Source organism: Nematostella vectensis, chromosome 8 (genome assembly GCF_932526225.1).
Source record: "Nematostella vectensis chromosome 8, jaNemVect1.1, whole genome shotgun sequence".
Taxonomy (NCBI): Eukaryota; Metazoa; Cnidaria; class Anthozoa; order Actiniaria; family Edwardsiidae; genus Nematostella; species Nematostella vectensis.
Genome location: NC_064041.1, coordinates 6,966,624 through 6,987,662, shown reverse-complemented (window position 1 = coordinate 6,987,662; position 21,039 = coordinate 6,966,624). Strand labels below are relative to the sequence as shown.

Genomic DNA, 21,039 nt, shown 5'->3' with positions numbered 1-21,039 from the left:
TTTTAGCGGCAGTGTTCATTTGTTTCACTTTGTCTTGGGCGGGGTAAACATGACACTGGATGGGCGACTTGATTCTGGCGGTGCTTCTCAACAGGAATTTCTTATACCAATTATTGTACCATAATCCAGTCTGAGGTTAATTGTTATTAAATCTACATATCATTTTACTGCAAGATAGCGAAAAGCCGAGGACAAAGTTTTAAGAAAAGCAGCAATGGTAAAGGATTCCCCTTTTTGACTGACACTAACTTATGAATAGTATAAAGTTTTACTTTCTAAAGCGCAGAGAAGTATTTGAAGGCCGAATACACATTATTGGTTTCCTAAAAACATGGATCCATATACTAACTGGCTAATATTAAGTAGCCACGTTAGACCGGGCTGCACAACATACATAACGTAAAGGAATATTTGTTCAGAAAGGAATGAAGGAAACTTCGTAGCATTTTCATTCTTCATAACAAAAGTTTCGGAAGACAGAGTCCCTACATTTTCCGGTTTTGAAGACTCCATGGCTTTCACACAAACATGCTCGTATAGATCGAGTATGGCTTTGTTGAATTTGAATAAAAGAATACTTAGATACCAGTGATAATGATTTCTTAATGATTCTTCTCTTTTAACGAACAAAGTCTACATACAAGTCACAACAGATGTTATAAACGTTGCAATTTATTGTTCACCTTGTTAATTACCTAATAATCACCCTGGCTGAATAAATGACAAACAAACGTTTAGGACAACACAAACAGTGGTTGTTAGTAGCCCTGTCATTTTGAGCCTGAAGGGGGAACAAGATAAAGTAAGAAAACTACAGCCATTTTTGGGTAGTTGAACGTTCAGTTTTCAAGGCCAACTAGTCAAGCACTTGTTTTCAAATCCTTTTGCAAACTTATCTCTGTTGCAACAGAACAAGGATTGCTTTTCGAAGGGTAAAACATGGAAGACCAGATTACAGAATTTTTCAGCTTGTCCGCCGATGAATTAGAAGAAAGGCTGGACAAACTTAAATCCGGACAACAACCTTTGTTTACAAGAAGAGGAGAAAACTACTTTCCAAGGTTCGTAGAGAAAGTACAGTTTCTTCCCAAAAAAATGAACGTCGAGTTTCCGCCGATTATTTCCAGTAAGTCTTTGACTGATTTGGACACAGAAGATGAGTGTGCTCTGTCTACTTTGGCAGGGTCGCCAGTCCCAAGCGAGGATTTCAAGACCAAAAAGCCGCAAAAGAAAAGTCGACCTTGCGGTATAGGAAGCCTAACACAGAGCGCAAAAAATAGCGTCGGCGATAAAAAGGAGCCTTTATTCTGCCATGGAAGAGGATTCCCGAAAATCCGTGCAAACGATTCAAACAAGTCCACAAGTGGCTCCATGAGGTCGAAATCTGCTTCGGAACACCATCGGCTTAGTACCGAGGCCCGAGTGCAATCGGAAAATGTTAGAAACAAGACTGTGTACAGCTCTGCTATGGGACTTCCACGAATCCCGAAAAAGAAGAAAAATACATTTTATCACAACGATAACAAGACGCACTCAACTCAGACAGGGCCTTGGTTCCGAGCGTGGTCGAACCAGAAGCGAGAGCGTCCAGAACCACCGCCGAAATCAACTGAATCTGGTATTGAAGAACCTATAAGAAACTACGAGCAAAAGGCCGTGCGCTGCTTTGATTTGGGTCGTCTGCTCAAAGACATGCATCGAAACCAGGACGAGAGGCAGTTTTGCCGCGAGCTGTTTCTACCGTGGGTGAAATCGTACAGGAATATGGACGAAATTGCGCTGGATACCGCGGCAAGCTACGCCGTTAAGGAGCGCACAAAACACGACGTGTCCTTCAAGGGCGGAGGGTTCGTGAACCGCACTAAGCACGTCAGTGTCAAAGACGAAATACTCATCAAAAGACTTCTCCGCAAGCGGCTCTTCTCCTTCTACGACCTAGGCGGAAGCGGAAGTGTAGCGGAGCGGGTAGTGGCCGACGCCTGTAGCGACGAAGGATTTACCAGCTACAAAAGTCTCCCGTCTTATCCCCCCACAGGGGTGGACATTTTTCCTCTGGCGGCGCCGCACTCACATCTCCCTCTTCTCCCGTACTCTCCTGCGCAGCTGCAGAAGCTATACTCACTGTTAGACACATACCCCTGGTATCCATGGCAACCACAAGAGCCAGTCGTGGCCATTGGCAAAGGGACTGGGCCTAGACCGGTCAGTGACACGACGGAAATGACGTCAATCGAAGTAACCTCATCTGATTTTGATGGGAGCGTCGAAGACTTGTGTCCAAATAGAACAGAACTCGAGGTCCACTTGCCTTTCTTATCAGAGGCGTCTGGTGAAGACAGCCAAAGAAACGAATCGTCAAGAAACCGATAATAACTGGTTATAGACTATTTAACTTCATAACCGGTAATAACCGGTTATAAGCTGCCATCAGTCATTAAGTACATTGTAATCCCGTAAAATAATATACAGTCCTCATTGTCAGTTTTATGGGCCTATCTTAAGCTTTGAAAAAGGTCTCTGTTTTGTGTCTAGCGAAAAAGTTTATCTTAAATGTATTCTTAGCGTATATGTCAATATATATGGCCAGAAATTCAATTTCTTTTTCCACAGCAGCCATCGTTTCGCCAGATGCCAATGCAAATTTGTACTTGTGTGACAATTGTTTTTCTGCCGCAATAAAAATGCAAGTTTTCAATGTATCATTGATAGTGAAGTAAAGCCGTCTAAATAACTTTACCCTTCAAAAAAGCAAGAAAGACAAAATAATGGAGCCAGGGTTTAATTTGGCCATGACCTATTTTAAGAAAACCTGTCTACATCGAGACCTTGGACACCAACTCGAATATTTTAAAAAAGAGGATGCGATCAGGATCATAGTTTAACTCTTAGTTCCATGCTAAGAACCAACACAAGGTCACTTATGTGAAACAGAGTAGTTGTGCTGACGTTTCGAGCGTTAGCCTTTCGTCGGAACAAAAGAAATTGAAGTCGGATGGGGGTGATATTCATAGTGTTTCCATGGTCCATGTTCCGAGTTTTCAGGATTTTTTTCTGAGTCCTGAGGTCGATGACGTAAACTGTGACATAATACTACAAAGCGGAGGAACTGAAGCGGTCTGTTTTATTATATATATATATATATATTTGTATTATATATATATATATATATATATATATATATATATATATATATATATATATATATATATATATATATATATATATATATATATATATATATAAAATGATGGTTGAAGGCTTTCATAGAAAGTGCTCAATACTCGAAAGTAGAGCGGTGTATAGTGTTGGTTTGAGAAAAATACAAACTACATAGGTTTCCCTACAGGTCTGTTTCGTGGTTGCCCACTCATCAGGGGATTTAATGATTTTTATATATGATTTTATATATATATATATAGTAGTGTGAAGAAAGACGCTACGATTCCCAACTTTTAGACATTAAAAATTTACTAAACGTTTCGGCCCTTCGGCCTTCTTCAGTATAAAATAAGTTAAAAAGCTAAAAAATACAATGGGCTAAAAACTACATCCTTATATACTTACAACTTGTGAATTCTTTAAATATAGTGTACTTACTCTCTAAATAAACGCAATGAACTCGTGTCCTCGTGCCGCCACAGAAACAAAGCCCTGATACGAAACAATTAGAACTGTTAATCCCGTCACCGTTAAATTTTCGCGCTATCAATTTTTCACACGTTCCGCACTGTTAGTTTTCGCCCCGCATATTAATGTAACTCGCTATTGTTCCTCTTACCGCCTTAGCTAAAACTATCAGTCTATTATTATGTAAATTTCAATGTTAATAGTATATATACGATGGTAGGAATATTCTCATTAAAATCCCCTGATGAGTGGGCAACCACGAAACAGACCTGTAGGGAAACCTATGTAGTTTGTATTTTTTCTCAAACCAACACTATATACCCTATATATATATATACATATATATATATATATATATATATATATATATATATATATATATATATATATAATTTGATGGTTGAAGGCTTTCATAGAAAGTGCTCAATACTCGAAAGTAGAGCGGTGTATAGTGTTGGTTTGAGAAAAATACAAACTACATAGGTTTCCCTACAGGTCTGTTTCGTGGTTGCCCACTCATCAGGGGATTTTCTATATATATAATTTAGTGTGTGAACCACTTGTGTTAACCAACACACTAACCACATTAACCACACACGCTCAACATAAGCAGCAGAAAAATGTCTCATAATTTTTTTCTCTGTTTTTCCTTATGTCATTGTGAACCTATCCTGCTAGCCGGATCTCCAGTGGGTTAATTCGGAAATTTCTGTTTTGAGGGTGTCGGGATTCCTATGGCGAGCCGAAATAATACAGGAGAGCCGGCTCGCAGGTTATTCACCCTGATACATTAAAGCAGAGTATATAAGATTACTGAATATGAGTAAATTATAGAATTGCTCAACTGCAGCGAGGTGAACGGTAAATGCTTGGTCTGCTCTAAATTTATATCGTTTTTGTACCGTTTTGATTAATTTTGTTTTAACTCGTCTACCATTATCATTTTCTTGTTTCTATGAATACTGTTTCATTTAGATGGCTGTCTAATATCTAGTCTAATATCTAGTAGCGGTAGCTGATGTTGATTTTGTTCCGGGCGAGGAGCCGGTAGCCAATGTGCTCGGACAGGAGAAGAAACAAGACCACCCGCAAGGCGGCCAAAGGCCTAGGTCGTAAGAATAACCGAAGGATTTGGAGGTGATATAAGTTGGTTTCTCTTTTCTTCGTTTTGCGTTTGTGTTTTTACAAATTTTCAAACACGGTTATCTTATGGACTCAGTCGCCGTGTGTCCTTAATCGTGCCTCATTCGATATTAATTTTCCCCTGTAAACGTTTTATATGTATTACGAGCATCAATATTTCTTTCTTTTTGTGTCTGAGGGCTAGTTTAGTTGTCGTATTATACTTTATTATTAGACCAGGTGCACGGGAACCATAAACGACAGCTCGTGTTGCAAGCCTTTGTGAACATGTCAATGTGGAGACAAGAATTTTGCTACGTAAATCTATGTATTGGCAGGGACGAGAGTTCGTCACGTAAGCCTATGTACCGCGGGGATGGGAGTTCGTCACGCGAGTCTATGTACGGGGCGGGACAAGAATTCATCACGCGAGTCTATGTACAGGCGGGACAAGAGTTCGTCACGCGAGTCTATGCACATGCGGGGACGAGAGTTCGTCACGCGAGTTTATGTACATGCGGGGACGAGAGTTCGTCACGCGAGTCTATGTACAGGCGGGGACGAGAGTTCATCACGCGAGTTTATGTATAGGCGGGGACGAAAGTTCGTTACGCGACTTTATGTACAGGCGGGGACGAGTAAGTAGGCAGCTGCTTTGTTTCCTATTATCTTTGCTCTACAAAGGAGTTCTTTTGTCTCTATTCTTCTCGTTCTTTGTGTCGAGGTGCGGATATTGTTCATTTACCCAATCAAATTGCAGCTTGTAAGAGCTGCGTACTGACCCGCGGGGACGAGAGTTTGTCACGCGAGTCTGTGTACAGGCGGGGACGAGAGTTCGTCACGCGAGGCTATGTACAGGCGGGGACGAGAGTTCGTCACGCGAGGCTATGTACAGGCGGGGACGAGAGTTCGTCACGCGAGTCTATGAAAAGGCGGGGACGAGAGTTCGTCACGCGAGTTCATGTACAGGCGGGGACGAGAGTTCGTCACGCGAGGCTATGTACAGGCGGGGACGAGAGTTCGTCACGCGAGGCTATGTACAGGCGGGGACGAGAGTTCGTCACGCGAGTCTATGTACAGGCGGGGACGAGAGTTCGTCACGCGTGTTCATGTACAGGCGGGGACGAGTGTTCGTCACGCGAGTCTATGTACAGGCGGGGACGGGAGTCCGTCACGCGAGTCTATGTACAGGCGGGGACGAGAGTTCGTCACGCAAGTCTATGTACAGGCGGGGGCAAGAGTCCGTCACGCAAGACTATGTACAGGCGGGGACGAGAGTTCGTCACGCGAGGCTATGTACAGGCGGGGACGAGAGTTCGTCACGAGAGTCTATGTACAGGCAAGGACGAGAGTTCGTCACGCGAGGCTATGTACAGGCGGGTACACGAGTTCGTCACGCGAGTCTATGTACAGGCGGGGACGAGAGTTCGTCACGCAAGGCTATGTACAAGCGGGGACGAGAGTTCGTCACGCGATTTTATTTACAGGCGCGGGCGAGAGTTCGTCACGCGAGACTATGTACTGGTGGGGACGAGAGTTCGTCACGCAAGACTATGTATAGTATGATGGGGGCGAGAGTTTGTCACGCAAGTTTATATATAATGATGCAGAGGCAAGAGTTTATGTATAGTATGATCGGAACAAAAGTTTGTCACGCGAGTCTTTATAGTACGGCGGAACAAAAGTTTGTAATGTGAATTACGTGTAACGAGTTGAGGATTCATAACTATTTAAGCAGAACGAGCGATCGTCGGGAAATTTAATTATTTTATATGCATCAAAGCCGGCGCAAGAGTTTGTCATGTGAATTCATGAAGCCTGATATACCAGGGCGGGGACAAGTGTGTGTCAAGCAGATCCTTTGTATGAAGCATGTAACCGACCAACATGGAGATGGGACAGAACAGGAGCAGAACTTAATGCAAGCTACTTCATGTACGGGAAAATGAGAATCTGTACTGAGCTCCTTCTCAGCTGCGATGCTAGCCATAGGGATACCATGTTTGTGCGAAAGTAATATCATTATGTGCAACTCGACGCTGACCAGTTGATTGCTTTTTTGACGAATTAAGAGCCAGTAAGGCCAAGGGCGGCAAAGTGTCGTAAAAAGTTTTAAGGAGCAGATTACACCCAAAGCAATAAGGATAACACGAATTGAGTGGAATTAATAATACATGGCATGTAATCAACATAATTAAGTATGAGCTCAAGCCTGATTATCTTGTCTATGTACTTGTGTACTACCTCCAGGTCCCAGAGGGGGGCGACAGTTTTGAAACAGGCTACCATAACAGCCCCTCAGTTGTACTGGGTCAAAACTGTCCTCCTCTGTGGGTCCGTACTGGGTTTCACAGGTAGTGAGGTATTGTTCTTTCTTTGTTTATTCCGCTTTAGAAGAGGTTGTAGTTTTGGGAGAAGGATACTGTTTTTGATATGGCAGTATCTTCCGGGGAATTTAAGGCAAATAAGACCCCTTAGGGTGAATGTCAAGGAAACCCTGTACCGACCCGCAGGGGGGTGACAGGAAACGACCAGTTGGCTGACCTGGCGACACGGAAAGAATAGAGGGGAAGTGATGGGTGATGTCGATAAATTGAATTTTCGAGACCCTGGCAGTTTTGTTGTAGGGCAACTCTAAAAGGAGATCCTAAGAATGAGATTGCTCACTGGTTGTTTTGAAGGAATTTGATACTTCTCTACCCTGGCGCGAGGAGACACTTTCAGATAGGTTTGGGATAAGAAGATGCGCGCAGACGTATCTGTCCTGCTCGCGGAGTTGAGCATTATATGGAGGTTGCTCTTGCAAATGTCAATAAAGAACCTATCCAAGAGAGGCAGGATATTAACTCAAACGTTTTTTGTATGCGTTCCCTGCAGGCAATTCTGGAAAACGTCTTCCCGAATAACAACGACCCGATCGGGTTATTTAGGTTTGGGGAGAAGAAAAGATTAGAATATTAAAGAGGTTGGATGAGTATGATAAAGCGTTGAATGCGCGCGATGCACTTACTGGCGTCGATGGATTCCCTGTTAAAGATATTAAGGTTTGGGAAGTAGGGAACCCATCGACATGTGTTAAGTCAGTGGGAGTGCACATAGTGCACGGTTGCCGGGAGCAAAATTTATCCCCAATCTTAATACGATGCGACAATGGATGCAGTGTAGAATAGGTTACTATTGTGAACCCGTCTTTGGTCGGGAATTCATATATTAGCTAACTTAGCAAATTAACTTACTAGTACTGGTAAATGAAATTGGGGGCGAGAAAGTTTAATGGTATTATTTTGAAATTTTATAGAATTTTAAAATTTTATAGATAAAAACATACTAGTAAACAAAATTTCGGGGCGAGAAAGCAATCTGACAACACGCCCCGAGATTTGGTTTACTAGTATAATAATAACTATACTATTAAATGAAATTACGGGGCGTAAAGCAAAAACGACAACTCGCCCCGAGATTTGGTTTACTAGTACTAAGTAATTATAATACCGAAAAAATAACGGGGCGTAAAGCAAAAACGACAACTCGCCCCGAGATTTGGTTTACTAGTAGTCAGTAATTATAATACTGAGAAATTACGGGGCGTAAAGCAAAAACGACAACACGCCCCGAGATTTGGTTTACTAGTAGTAAGTAATTATAATACCGAGAAATTACGGGGCGTAAAGCAAAAACGACAACTCGCCCCGAGATTTGGTTTACTAGTAGTAAGTAATTATAATACCGAGAAATTACGGGGCGTAAAGCAAAAACGACAACTCGCCCCGAGATTTGGTTTATTAGTACCGGTAAATTACGGGGCGTAAAGCAAAAACGACAACTCGCCCCGAGATTTGGTTTACTAGTAGTAAGTAATTATAATACTTATAAATTACGGGGCGTAAAACAAAAACGACAACACGCCCCGAGATTTGGTTTACTAGTAGTAAGTAATTATAATACCGAGAAATTACGGAGCGTAAAGCAAAAACGACAACTCGCCCAGAGATTTGGTTTACTAGTACCAAGAAATTACGGGGCGTAAAGCAAAAACGACAAAACGCCCCGAGATTTGGTTTACTAGTAGTAAGTAATTATAATACCGAGAAATTACGGGGCGTAAAGCAAAAACGACAACACGCCCCGAGATTTGGTTTACTAGTAGTAAGTACTTTTAATACCGAGAAATTACGGGGCGTAAAGCAAAAACGACAACTCGCCCCGAGATTTGGTTTACTAGTAGTAAGTAATCATAATACTTATAAATTACGGGGCGTAAAGCAAAAACGACAACTCGCCCCGAGATTTGGTTTACTAGTAGTAAGTAATCATAATACTTATAAATTACGGGGCGTAAAGCAAAAACGACAACTCGCCCCGAGATTTGGTTTACTAGTAGTAAGTAATCATAATACCTATAAATTACGGGGCGTAAAGCAAAAACGACAACTCGCCCCGAGATTTGGTTTACTAGTAGTAAGTAATCATAATACTTATAAATTACGGGGCGTAAAGCAAAAACGACAACTCGCCCCGAGATTTGGTTTACTAGTACCAAGAAATTACGGGGCGTAAAGCAAAAACGACAACTCGCCCCGAGATTTGGTTTACTAGTACCAAGAAATTATGGGGCGTAAAGCAAAAACGACAACTCGCCCCGAGATTTGGTTTATTAGTACCGATAAATTACGGGGCGTAAAGCAAAAACGACAACTCGCCCCGAGATTTAGTTTACTAGTAGTAAGTAATTATAATACTTATAAATTACGGGGCGTAAAGCAAAAACGACAACACGCCCCGAGATTTGATTTACTAGTAGTAAGTAATTATACTACCGAGAAATTACGGAGCGTAAATCAAAAACGACAACTCGCCCCGAGATTTGGTTTACTAGTACCAAGAAATTACGGGGCGAGTTGTCGTTTTTGCTTTACGCCCCGTAATTTATAAGTATTATAATTACTTACTACTAGTAAACCAAATCTCGGGGCGAGTTGTCGTTTTTGCTTTACACCCCGTAATTTAAAAGTATTATAATTACTTACTACTAGTTAACCAAATCTCGGGGCGAGTTGTCGTTTTTGCTTTACGCCCCGTAATTTCCCGGTATTATAATTACTTACTACTAGTAAACCAAATCTCGGGGCGTGTTGTCGTTTTTGCTTTACCCCCCGTAATTTATCGGTACTAGTAAACCAAATCTCGGGGCGAGTTGTCGTTTTTGCTTTACGCCTCGTAATTTATCGGTATTATAATTACTTAGTACAAGTAAACCAAATCTCGGGGCGAGTTGTCATTTTTGCTTTACGCCCCGTAATTTATCGGTATTATAATTACTTACTACTAGTAAACCAAATCTCGGGGCGAGTTGTCGTTTTTGCTTTTCGCCCCGTAATTTATAAGTATTATAATAACTTACTACTAGTAAACCAAATCTCGGGGCGTGTTGTCGTTTTTGCTTTACGCCCCGTAATTTCATTTATTAGTATAGTTATTGTTACACTAGTAAACCAAATGTCGGGGCGAGTTGTAAGATTGCTTTCTCGCCCCTAAATTTTGTTTACTAAGATGTTTTTATCTATAAAATTATAAAATTCTATAAAATTTCAAAATAATACCACTAAACTTTCTCGCCCCCAATTTCATTTACTAGTACTAGTGAGTTAATTTGCTAACTTAGCTAATATATGAATTCCCCCTAGAAAGACAGTTTTGTTTGCAAGGTACCGGATTACTTGAAAGTTCTTGCTAAACAGTCTATTGTGTCCGATAAAGACAGACAATGTTAGTAACCTTGTGAATTATCCTATCAAATTGTCCCTATTGCAGCGACTAACATGAAAATTCTTGTGGCGAGTCGCTGTGTTTCTCAAGCCAAGGTCGTTTTTAGCTCATTAGTATGGGCGGGTGAGGCGGGTATAAGAAGTCCCTATTGCAGCGACTAACATGAAAATTCTTGTGGCGAGTCGCTGTGTTTCTCAAGCCAAGGTCGTTTTTAGCTCATTAGTATGGGCGGGTATAAGAAGGAGCAATAAACAAGAAAAGGTCAGACTCACCGTAAAGTTCCTACTGACAGGAGGTTTGAATATCTTGCAAGTAGTCAGTCGAGAGGTTATCGCCGAGTGATGAAGATGCCCCTGTGTACTCGTATCACTGTGCTGTTGTTTGTGGCGCTCTGTGCTACCGTACTAGTGGCTGAGAAAGATGGAATGGAGGACCAGGGACTGAGGACTCGGGAACAGGCTGATGAGTTAGAGCGACGTGGCATTCCCACCAACGCAGAACTCAATAACAGACTGGAAAGCATCGAGAAAGAGTGAGTGTACATAAAACAAATCGTTTTAGGAAAATTGGTAATATTTTTGGCATTAGTATCAATATTAAAAAATTTCTCCTACAGAGTTAAACTCTTTCATTGAATTTTCTGCATGTGTCAAAGCCTGTTGGATTTTGATAAAAAAGGGAATCAGAGACATCACAGCGCGTGGGGGATTCATCTCCTAGCTGCTTTCGAATTTGCTCATATATTGTTGCTGGCTTCTAATTCAGTTAAACTGTTATGTGGCTATTTACGGAATCTTTTAAAAACTTGTTAAACCTAGGCATAATTGCTTGGTGATTGTGGTAATGATAAATAGAAATTTTTTCTTGTTCTGTTTGATATTTGACAATTATATTTTTCTTGCCAGAATGAAAGCCCTTCTCTCAGGCGGAGCAACAGTCCCATGGCTTCGAGGTGAGTATCAATACATAACTCCCATGACTTCTAGGTGACTATCAATACATAACTCCCATGGCTTCGAGGCGACTATCAATACATAACTCCCAATGCCGGGGTGACTATCAATACATAACTCCAACGGCATCGAGGTGACTATCAATAAATAACATATTACATAATCAATAACACATACATCAGTACATAATAAAATAATATCAGCAGTCACTGAACATGTTGAATGTGTGTTACTAAAACGGGGAGCGGGGAACAGGGATCTGGGAACGAGTGATCAGCGGTAGGGCACAGCGATGTAGCAACCTCAAGTGCGTCTCTTTGGCTCTTCTCTCGTTAAAATGGATGGTAAGTGAAATCTCTGACTCTGTTTCTAATGAATAATTCATGCGCCCATTGAATCGAATCTAATACGTTTCTCTTATTTTAGATGTGATAGAGATCAAGTCAAGTGAATGATATGTTGAAAGGGATAATATGATAACAGTTTGCTTGGGTAGTTTAGTGCGAGCTAAAATCGCAATGGTAAACTTGAAAAGAGATTTATGGAAACATATTTTGAATCCGTGGATATTTTTGCAATCCTACATTGCCATGACTTCAAATTCTCATCCCATAGTGATGAAAAGCACTCTTTATAAATTTGATGTGCTATTTTCAGTATTTTTATGAGATGTTGAAAGCTGCTGTTTTCCGTGACCATGACCCTTCTTTCCTCTAACACCAAGTTGACTGTTTACTAAATTAGACTATTGCAAAATGTTATTACTTTTCTGGCCCCATCTTATTGGTTCTTCTGTACACTTTATTACAGCTCAAGCTCAGACATTGTTGAACTTGTAAAAGGAAAACAGCAGCTTGCGATTTCAGCTCGCACTAAACTACCACGCATAAATTATTCATAATTCTTAGAAACAGAGTCAGAGATTTCACTTAACATCCATTTTAACGAGAGAAGAGCCAAAGAGACGCACGTGAGGTTGCTACATCGCTGTGCCCTACCGCTGATCACTCGTTCCCAGATTCCTGTTCCCCGCTCCCCGTTTTAGTAACATCCATGTTGAATTTTCCATCATCATCATCATAGGAAGAGACGGAAAGGACGGGAAACCGGGTCTGAACGGTAAGTACTAAAACAAGACAAGTCTTTTGTTAAATTTGTTTAAAATGAATTTATTTATCATTTAATTCTATTTTTCTTAACGTCGTGATCTTGGAGGTCTAAAGGCAGCGCCAGCTGCTCAGGGAGGGACTGTTTTCTGGGTCGCTTCGGTTACCTGCATTCTCGTTGCTCGTTTTTGTATCTTAAGAGGGTTTTTCGATTTCAAAATTATTAATTATTAATTATTAATTTATCTTTTAGGTAGAGATGGTCGTGATGGAAAACCAGGTAAACCATTTATTATTATTTTTTTGTAGAAGAAATTTCTTATTTTAACAAAAAGGAACATTTTAAGAATTTATTGAAAACTTCAGATTTTGAAAAAAGGAAGTACATTTTTAAATATGAAATATGCCTAATAATATGATCATCATTATATATCATTTTTAAATATATCATCATCATCAAATATATTTTTATTTTCTACACGCAAAAAAAGAAAATATTATTTAGAAAATATACATTTGCATTGGATTTTTTTTCTTCGGCTTCTCGTAAAAGGCGATTTGTTTTTTTAACCTTTTATGAAAAACAGTTATTTTTGTTTTTGACATATCAATCAATTACATCGTTTTTTTTTATCAGCAATGCTGAAGGGGATATCCTGGCTAAAAATTGGTTAAAAATAATATAATATCAACAGTCACTGAACATTTTGAATTACCCATCATTCATAGGGAGAGACGGAAAGGACGGAAAACCAGGACTGAATGGTGAGTACTAACAAAAGACAAATCCATTTTTATTTAAATTCGTTTAAAATCAATTTGTTTATCGTATAATTTCATTTTTGAAATCGTGATCATCAAGGTCCAAAGGGAGCGCCCGGTGCTCAGGGAGGGACTGGTGCGAGGGGTCCCCCCGGTCCCAGGGGGTCCTCTGGTGTACAGTACGTGCGATGGGGGAAGACCTCGTGCACAGGCTCCGCGCTGCTCGTCTACAAAGGTAGGATACGTGTATAGTTGCGAGGGGATGATGGAGAAAGGACTAGCTGACCGCTTGGCGGGAAGTATCAGTTTTATTCTCCTCGACAACAGGGTAGTAAAAGCTGATATATCTTGCACTAAAACCTTTCCCTTTTTATATGCTCTACTCAGAGCGGCCTGTCCTTCTGCGGTCCAGCTGTGCAAGTTGTTTTTCCTTCTCACACGTGTTTTTTTAAACTTATTTTGTTTGGAACTAGACCACAAGGGCAAACCGCGTCCGTGCTGCAATTTTATAGTTTTATTAACTTTTGTTACCTTTATCAGTTATAGGTTAAATATGACCTAATCCCTTAATCCGTTATAAAGACAATAACTATTTTTGGCATCGGGAGCACACACGCAATGAATATCTTTTTATACCGGGACGCCTAAGTCCGGCTATTTATGAGGCTTATCTTGTGATAATGTTTTTAGGTCTAGTAGGGGCGAAATACGAGAATTAAGAAATACTCGATAAAACAAGTGGCTGTCGCCTCTTATTTTTCTTACGCACGTCTCCAGGTGTTCTTGGTTTCCTGTTACTAAATTCAAGTTTTCCGCGGGTACAAATTATAAAAAGAGATGTCAAAACAGTGGTATTTTCCCGATACCATATCATTTACCAATGATGCTTTCTAAAAGCTCATGATAACATATCAAATAAAATCAAGTCAAGGTCTCCTATCTTATCTACTATATGACTACCCTAATAACCGCTAAATCATGAAACTACTTATCCTTATCCCAATAACCACAAAATCTTGAAACTAAAGAAACCTGACCACTAATTTGTTTTTATTGATTCTAAAACTACTCACTTTGACTGAATATTTGATTATATGGAAAATGTCTAGCGTGACAAAAGGATACTAGTCATGGGTACCAAAAAGGAGGAAAAATAACGAGTGCGTTATGATCATAACGATCCTAGGTAGTTACCGTATACGCCATAAGGGGCTGCACCTTTGATGGGAGGTAACAGATTTTTTCGTACTCGGGGGGGGGGGGTGGCCAAGGGGGCACGCCCCCCCCTTCTAGCAGCCAAAAATACAGTAAATGTATGAGACATTATCTAAAACACAGGAGACAATGCCTTGAAAAGGCCTTTTGGGACCCCTCGTGTTAAAAATTCTGGCTACGCCGCTGTCTTTCGTCTCATATACCTTTTCCTTAAAGGGCGTGTCGGCGGGGAGTGGTATGATCACCCTGGAGGTGCGGCAGAGTACGTGTGTCTCCCCGAGACCCCCCAGTACATAAACTTCACCCCGGGACATCAGCACAGCGGCTACATGTACGGCGCCGAGTATGAAGTCAATGACCACAGCCCCTTCACACGTGGAAAATCCCTTCATGAACACGATGTCCCGTGCACCGTGTGTTACGTCCCGTCCCGCAGCACCCAGCTCATGATACCCGCAGTCGCCCGCTGTCCCGCCGGATGGTCCCGCGAGTACTACGGCTACCTGATGACGTCACATGCCTTTCACAAGCACTCAAGTCAGTTCGTGTGCGTGGATAACGATGCCGAGTATGTCCCGGGTACTAGCCCTAACCATAACGGAGCCCTGCTGTACCCCGTGGAGGGGAGGTGTGGGACACTACCGTGTGCCCCGTATGTAGAAGGGTATGAGCTGACATGCGTAGTCTGCACCAAGTGATTCCAGTTGTACGATTGATGGAATAATAAAATATTTGTAAGGTGTAGGGTAACAATGTGTCTAGTTCACTCACAAGCTGTTGCATGACTGATTGAATAATAATAAAAGAAAAGTTATCGGGTTTATAGTATACGGTGCTCTGCTGTTATTCACAGCAGTTGTATGTCTAATGAAAAAATAAATCTTTAAAAAATTGAAATTGTGTAGTGTAAATATATTCTGTCTTGTTTGCTTAGAACACATATAAAAAATAAACTAAATAGATGTTTGTCTATGCCATACAATGCTTGTTACTTTTGGCTGGTATACACAGATTTGACATACTCATGGGTTTGTCTTGATCCTTTTCATTTTAATAATATTTGAAAATACCACATCCATGGTCTCTTCATGCGAAATCGCAAATAGAGTGGAGCCGTTTATTTCGTTTGATGTATGAATTTCAGAGCTGTAACATAGGCTTGGAAATCTTTTGGGGGGGCACAGCCACGCCCTTACTGGTAATTGTCATTTTTGAACACATTCGTAATGATGGGGGGGGGGGGGGGGGGAGGAGGAGCACGTGCTCCTGGATTTAATGGTGATGTGGATGTAGGACGGAGAACAATTTGTGGAACAAATATGATTTGAAAAAAAACCTGTTATTAGCATAGCGCACAACTGAAAAATTTCGTCCACCAGATCAGAAGCCTTCTGGTGCCTTGTTTGTAAGGTCCTCTTCATAGGGAGAGACGGAAAGGACGGAAAACCAGGACTGAATGGTGAGTATTAACAAAAGACAAATCCATTTTTATTTAAATTCGTTTAAAATCAATTTGTTTATCGTATAATTTCATTTTTGAAATCGTGATCATCAAGGTCCAAAGGGAGCGCCCGGTGCTCAGGGAGGGACTGGTGCGAGGGGTCCCCCCGGTCCCAGGGGGTCCTCTGGTGTACAGTACGTGCGATGGGGGAAGACCTCGTGCACAGGCTCCGCGCTGCTCGTCTACAAAGGTAGGATACGTGTATAGTTGCGAGGGGATGATGGAGAAAGGACTAGCTGACCGCTTGGCGGGAAGTATCAGTTTTATTCTCCTCGACAACAGGGTAGTAAAAGCTGATATATCTTGCACTAAAACCTTTCCCTTTTTATATGCTCTACTCAGAGCGGCCTGTCCTTCTGCGGTCCAGCTGTGCAAGTTGTTTTTCCTTCTCACACGTGTTTTTTTAAACTTATTTTGTTTGGAACTAGACCACAAGGGCAAACCGCGTCCGTGCTGCAATTTTATAGTTTTATTAACTTTTGTTACCTTTATCAGTTATAGGTTAAATATGACCTAATCCCTTAATCCGTTATAAAGACAATAACTATTTTTGGCATCGGGAGCACACACGCAATGAATATCTTTTTATACCGGGACGCCTAAGTCCGGCTATTTATGAGGCTTATCTTGTGATAATGTTTTTAGGTCTAGTAGGGGCGAAATACGAGAATTAAGAAATACTCGATAAAACAAGTGGCTGTCGCCTCTTATTTTTCTTACGCACGTCTCCAGGTGTTCTTGGTTTCCTGTTACTAAATTCAAGTTTTCCGCGGGTACAAATTATAAAAAGAGATGTCAAAACAGTGGTATTTTCCCGATACCATATCATTTACCAATGATGCTTTCTAAAAGCTCATGATAACATATCAAATAAAATCAAGTCAAGGTCTCCTATCTTATCTACTATATGACTACCCTAATAACCGCTAAATCATGAAACTACTTATCCTTATCCCAATAACCACAAAATCTTGAAACTAAAGAAACCTGACCACTAATTTGTTTTTATTGATTCTAAAACTACTCACTTTGACTGAATATTTGATTATATGGAAAATGTCTAGCGTGACAAAAGGATACTAGTCATGGGTACCAAAAAGGAGGAAAAATAACGAGTGCGTTATGATCATAACGATCCTAGGTAGTTACCGTATACGCCATAAGGGGCTGCACCTTTGATGGGAGGTAACAGATTTTTTCGTACTCGGGGGGGGGGGGGGTGGCCAAGGGGGCACGCCCCCCCCTTCTAGCAGCCAAAAATACAGTAAATGTATGAGACATTATCTAAAACACAGGAGACAATGCCTTGAAAAGGCCTTTTGGGACCCCTCGTGTTAAAAATTCTGGCTACGCCGCTGTCTTTCGTCTCATATACCTTTTCCTTAAAGGGCGTGTCGGCGGGGAGTGGTATGATCACCCTGGAGGTGCGGCAGAGTACGTGTGTCTCCCCGAGACCCCCCAGTACATAAACTTCACCCCGGGACATCAGCACAGCGGCTACATGTACGGCGCCGAGTATGAAGTCAATGACCACAGCCCCTTCACACGTGGAAAATCCCTTCATGAACACGATGTCCCGTGCACCGTGTGTTACGTCCCGTCCCGCAGCACCCAGCTCATGATACCCGCAGTCGCCCGCTGTCCCGCCGGATGGTCCCGCGAGTACTACGGCTACCTGATGACGTCACATGCCTTTCACAAGCACTCAAGTCAGTTCGTGTGCGTGGATAACGATGCCGAGTATGTCCCGGGTACTAGCCCTAACCATAACGGAGCCCTGCTGTACCCCGTGGAGGGGAGGTGTGGGACACTACCGTGTGCCCCGTATGTAGAAGGGTATGAGCTGACATGCGTAGTCTGCACCAAGTGATTCCAGTTGTACGATTGATGGAATAATAAAATATTTGTAAGGTGTAGGGTAACAATGTGTCTAGTTCACTCACAAGCTGTTGCATGACTGATTGAATAATAATAAAAGAAAAGTTATCGGGTTTATAGTATACGGTGCTCTGCTGTTATTCACAGCAGTTGTATGTCTAATGAAAAAATAAATCTTTAAAAAATTGAAATTGTGTAGTGTAAATATATTCTGTCTTGTTTGCTTAGAACACATATAAAAAATAAACTAAATAGATGTTTGTCTATGCCATACAATGCTTGTTACTTTTGGCTGGTATACACAGATTTGACATACTCATGGGTTTGTCTTGATCCTTTTCATTTTAATAATATTTGAAAATACCACATCCATGGTCTCTTCATGCGAAATCGCAAATAGAGTGGAGCCGTTTATTTCGTTTGATGTATGAATTTCAGAGCTGTAACATAGGCTTGGAAATCTTTTGGGGGGGCACAGCCACGCCCTTACTGGTAATTGTCATTTTTGAACACATTCGTAATGATGGGGGGGGGGGGGGGGGAGGAGGAGCACGTGCTCCTGGATTTAATGGTGATGTGGATGTAGGACGGAGAACAATTTGTGGAACAAATATGATTTGAAAAAAAACCTGTTATTAGCATAGCGCACAACTGAAAAATTTCGTCCACCAGATCAGAAGCCTTCTGGTGCCTTGTTTGTAAGGTCCTCTTCATAGGGAGAGACGGAAAGGACGGAAAACCAGGACTGAATGGTGAGTATTAACAAAAGACAAATCCATTTTTATTTAAATTCGTTTAAAATCAATTTGTTTATCATATAATTTCATTTTTGAAATCGTGATCATCGAGGTCCAAAGGGAGCGCCCGGTGCTCAGGGAGGGACTGGTGCGAGGGGTCCCCCCGGTCCCAGGGGGTCCTCTGGTGTACAGTACGTGCGATGGGGGAAGACCTCGTGCCCAGGCTCCGCGCTGCTCGTCTACAAAGGTAGGATACGTGTATAGTTGCGAGGGGATGATGGAGAAAGGACTAGCTGACCGCTTGGCGGGAAGTACCAGTTTTATTCTCCTCCACAACAGGGTAGTAAAAGCTGATATATCTTGCACTAAAACCTTTCCCTTTTTATATGCTCTACTCAGAGCGGCCTGTCCTTCTGCGGTCCAGCTGTGCAAGTTGTTTTTCCTTTTCACACGTGTATTTTTAAACTTATTTTGTTTGGAACTAGACCACAAGGGCAAACCGCGTCCGTGCTGCAATTTTATAGTTTTATTAACCTTTGTTACCTTTATCAGTTATAGGTTAAATATGACCTAATCCCTTAATCCGTTATAAAGACAATAACTATTTTTGGCATCGGGGGCACACACGCAATGAATATCTTTTTATACCGGGACGCCTAAGTCCGGCTATTTATGAGGCGTATCGTGTGATGATGTTTTTAGGTCTAGTAGGGGCGAAATACGAGAATTAAGAAATACTCGATAAAACAAGTGGCTGTCGCCTTTTATTTTTCTTACGCACGGCTTCAGATGTTCTTGGTTTCCTGTTACTAAATTCAAGTTTTCCGCGGGTACAAATTATAAAAAGAGATGTCAAAACAGAGGTATTTTCCCGATACCATATCATTTACCAATGATGCTTTCTAAAGGCCCATGTTAACATATCTAATAAAATCAAGTCAAGGTCTCCTATCTTATCTACTATATGACTACCCTAATAACCGCTAAATCATGAAACTACTTATCCTTATCCCAATAACCACAAAATCTTGAAACTAAAGAAACCTGACCACTAATTTGTTTTTATTGATTCTAAAACTACTCACTTTGACTGAATATTTGATTATATGGAAAATGTCTAGCGTGACAAAAGGATACTAGTCATGGGTACCAAAAAGGAGGAAAAATAACGAGTGCGTTATGATCATAACGATCCTAGGTAGTTACCGTATACGCCATAAGGGGCTGCAAATTTGATGAGAGGTAACAGATTTTTTCGTACTCGGGGGGGGGGGGGGTGGCCAAGGGGGCACGCCCCCCCCCCCTTCTAGCAGCCAAAAATACAGTAAATGTATGAGACATTATCTCAAACACAGTGGACAATGTCTTGAAAAGGCCTTTTGGGCCCCCTCGTGTTAAAAATTCTGGCTACGCCGCTGTCTTTTGTCTCATATACCTTTTCCTTAAAGGGCGTGTCGGCGGGTAGTTTTATGATCACCCTGGAGGTGCGGCAGAGTACGTGTGTCTCCCCGAGACCTCCCAGTACATAAACTTCACCCCGGGACATCAGTACAGCGGCTACATGTACGGCGCCGAGTATGAAGTCTATGACCACAGCCCCTTCACACGTGGAAAAGCCCTTCATGAACACGATGTCCCGTGCGCCGTGTGTTACGTCCCGTCCCGCAGCACCCAGCTCATGATACCCATCGTCGCCCGCTGTCCCGCGGGATGGTCCCGCGAGTACTACGGCTACCTGATGACGGAGTATCACGGTCACAAGCACTCAAGTCAGTTCGTGTGCGTGGATCACGATGCCGAGTATGTCCCGGGTACTAGCCCTAACCATAACGGAGCACTGCTGTACCACGTGGAGGGGAGGTGTGGGTCACTACCGTGTGCCCCGTATGTAAATGGGTATGAGCTGACATGCGTAGTCTGCACCAAGTGATTCCAGTTGTACGATTGATGGAATAATAAAATATTTGTAAGGTGTAGGGTAACAATGTGTCTAGTTCGCTCACAAGTTGTTGCATGACTGATTGAATAATAATAAAAGAAAAGTTATCGGGTTTATAGTATACGGTGCTCTGCTGTTATTCACAGCAGTTGTATGTCTAATGGAAAAATAAATCTTTAAAAAATTGAAATTGTGTAGTGTAAATATATTCTGTCTTGTTTGCTTAGAACATATAAAAAATTAACTAAATAGATGTTTGTCTATGCCATACAATGCTTGTTACTTTTGGCTGGTATACACAGATTTGACATACTCATGGGTTTGTCTTGATCTTTTTCATTTTAATAATATTTGAAAATACCACATCCATGGTCTCTTCATGCGAAATCGCAAATAGAGTGGAGCTGTTTATTTCGTTTGATGTATGAATTTC

At 41.6% G+C, this 21,039-nt stretch overlaps 2 protein-coding genes and 1 pseudogene across 2 annotated transcripts; all 3 read left to right on the top strand.

The window, feature by feature from the left end:
* The first annotated feature begins 10,766 nt into the window (after nucleotides 1-10,766).
* On the top strand, nucleotides 10,767-15,448 carry LOC5499801 (short-chain collagen C4-like). Its single transcript, XM_048731765.1, has 7 exons — nucleotides 10,767-11,047; nucleotides 11,421-11,467; nucleotides 12,552-12,587; nucleotides 12,828-12,854; nucleotides 13,304-13,339; nucleotides 13,437-13,571; nucleotides 14,768-15,448. Exons 1-7 carry the CDS (start codon nucleotides 10,857-10,859, stop codon nucleotides 15,247-15,249), a joined length of 954 nt encoding a protein of 317 aa, XP_048587722.1. The 5' UTR covers nucleotides 10,767-10,856; the 3' UTR covers nucleotides 15,250-15,448.
* A 384-nt stretch (nucleotides 15,449-15,832) lies between these two features.
* LOC125570298 (short-chain collagen C4-like) lies at nucleotides 15,833-18,121 on the top strand. Its single transcript, XM_048731837.1, has 4 exons — nucleotides 15,833-15,840; nucleotides 15,931-16,010; nucleotides 16,108-16,242; nucleotides 17,441-18,121. Exons 1-4 carry the CDS (start codon nucleotides 15,833-15,835, stop codon nucleotides 17,920-17,922), a joined length of 705 nt encoding a protein of 234 aa, XP_048587794.1. The 3' UTR covers nucleotides 17,923-18,121.
* A 383-nt stretch (nucleotides 18,122-18,504) lies between these two features.
* Nucleotides 18,505-20,796, top strand: LOC125570297 (annotated as a pseudogene).
* The last annotated feature ends 243 nt before the right edge of the window (nucleotides 20,797-21,039 follow it).

Coding starts and splice junctions, on each gene's coding strand:
- LOC5499801 (XM_048731765.1), top strand. CDS start 10,857: ATGAAGATGCCCCTGTGTACTCGTATCACTGTGCTGTTGTTTGTGGCG. Junction 11,048..11,420: donor CTGGAAAGCATCGAGAAAGA/GTGAGTGTACAT, acceptor TTTTCTTGCCAG/AATGAAAGCCCTTCTCTCAG. Junction 13,572..14,767: donor CGCGCTGCTCGTCTACAAAG/GTAGGATACGTG, acceptor TTTTCCTTAAAG/GGCGTGTCGGCGGGGAGTGG.
- LOC125570298 (XM_048731837.1), top strand. Junction 16,011..16,107: donor CGGAAAACCAGGACTGAATG/GTGAGTATTAAC, acceptor GTGATCATCAAG/GTCCAAAGGGAGCGCCCGGT. Junction 16,243..17,440: donor CGCGCTGCTCGTCTACAAAG/GTAGGATACGTG, acceptor TTTTCCTTAAAG/GGCGTGTCGGCGGGGAGTGG.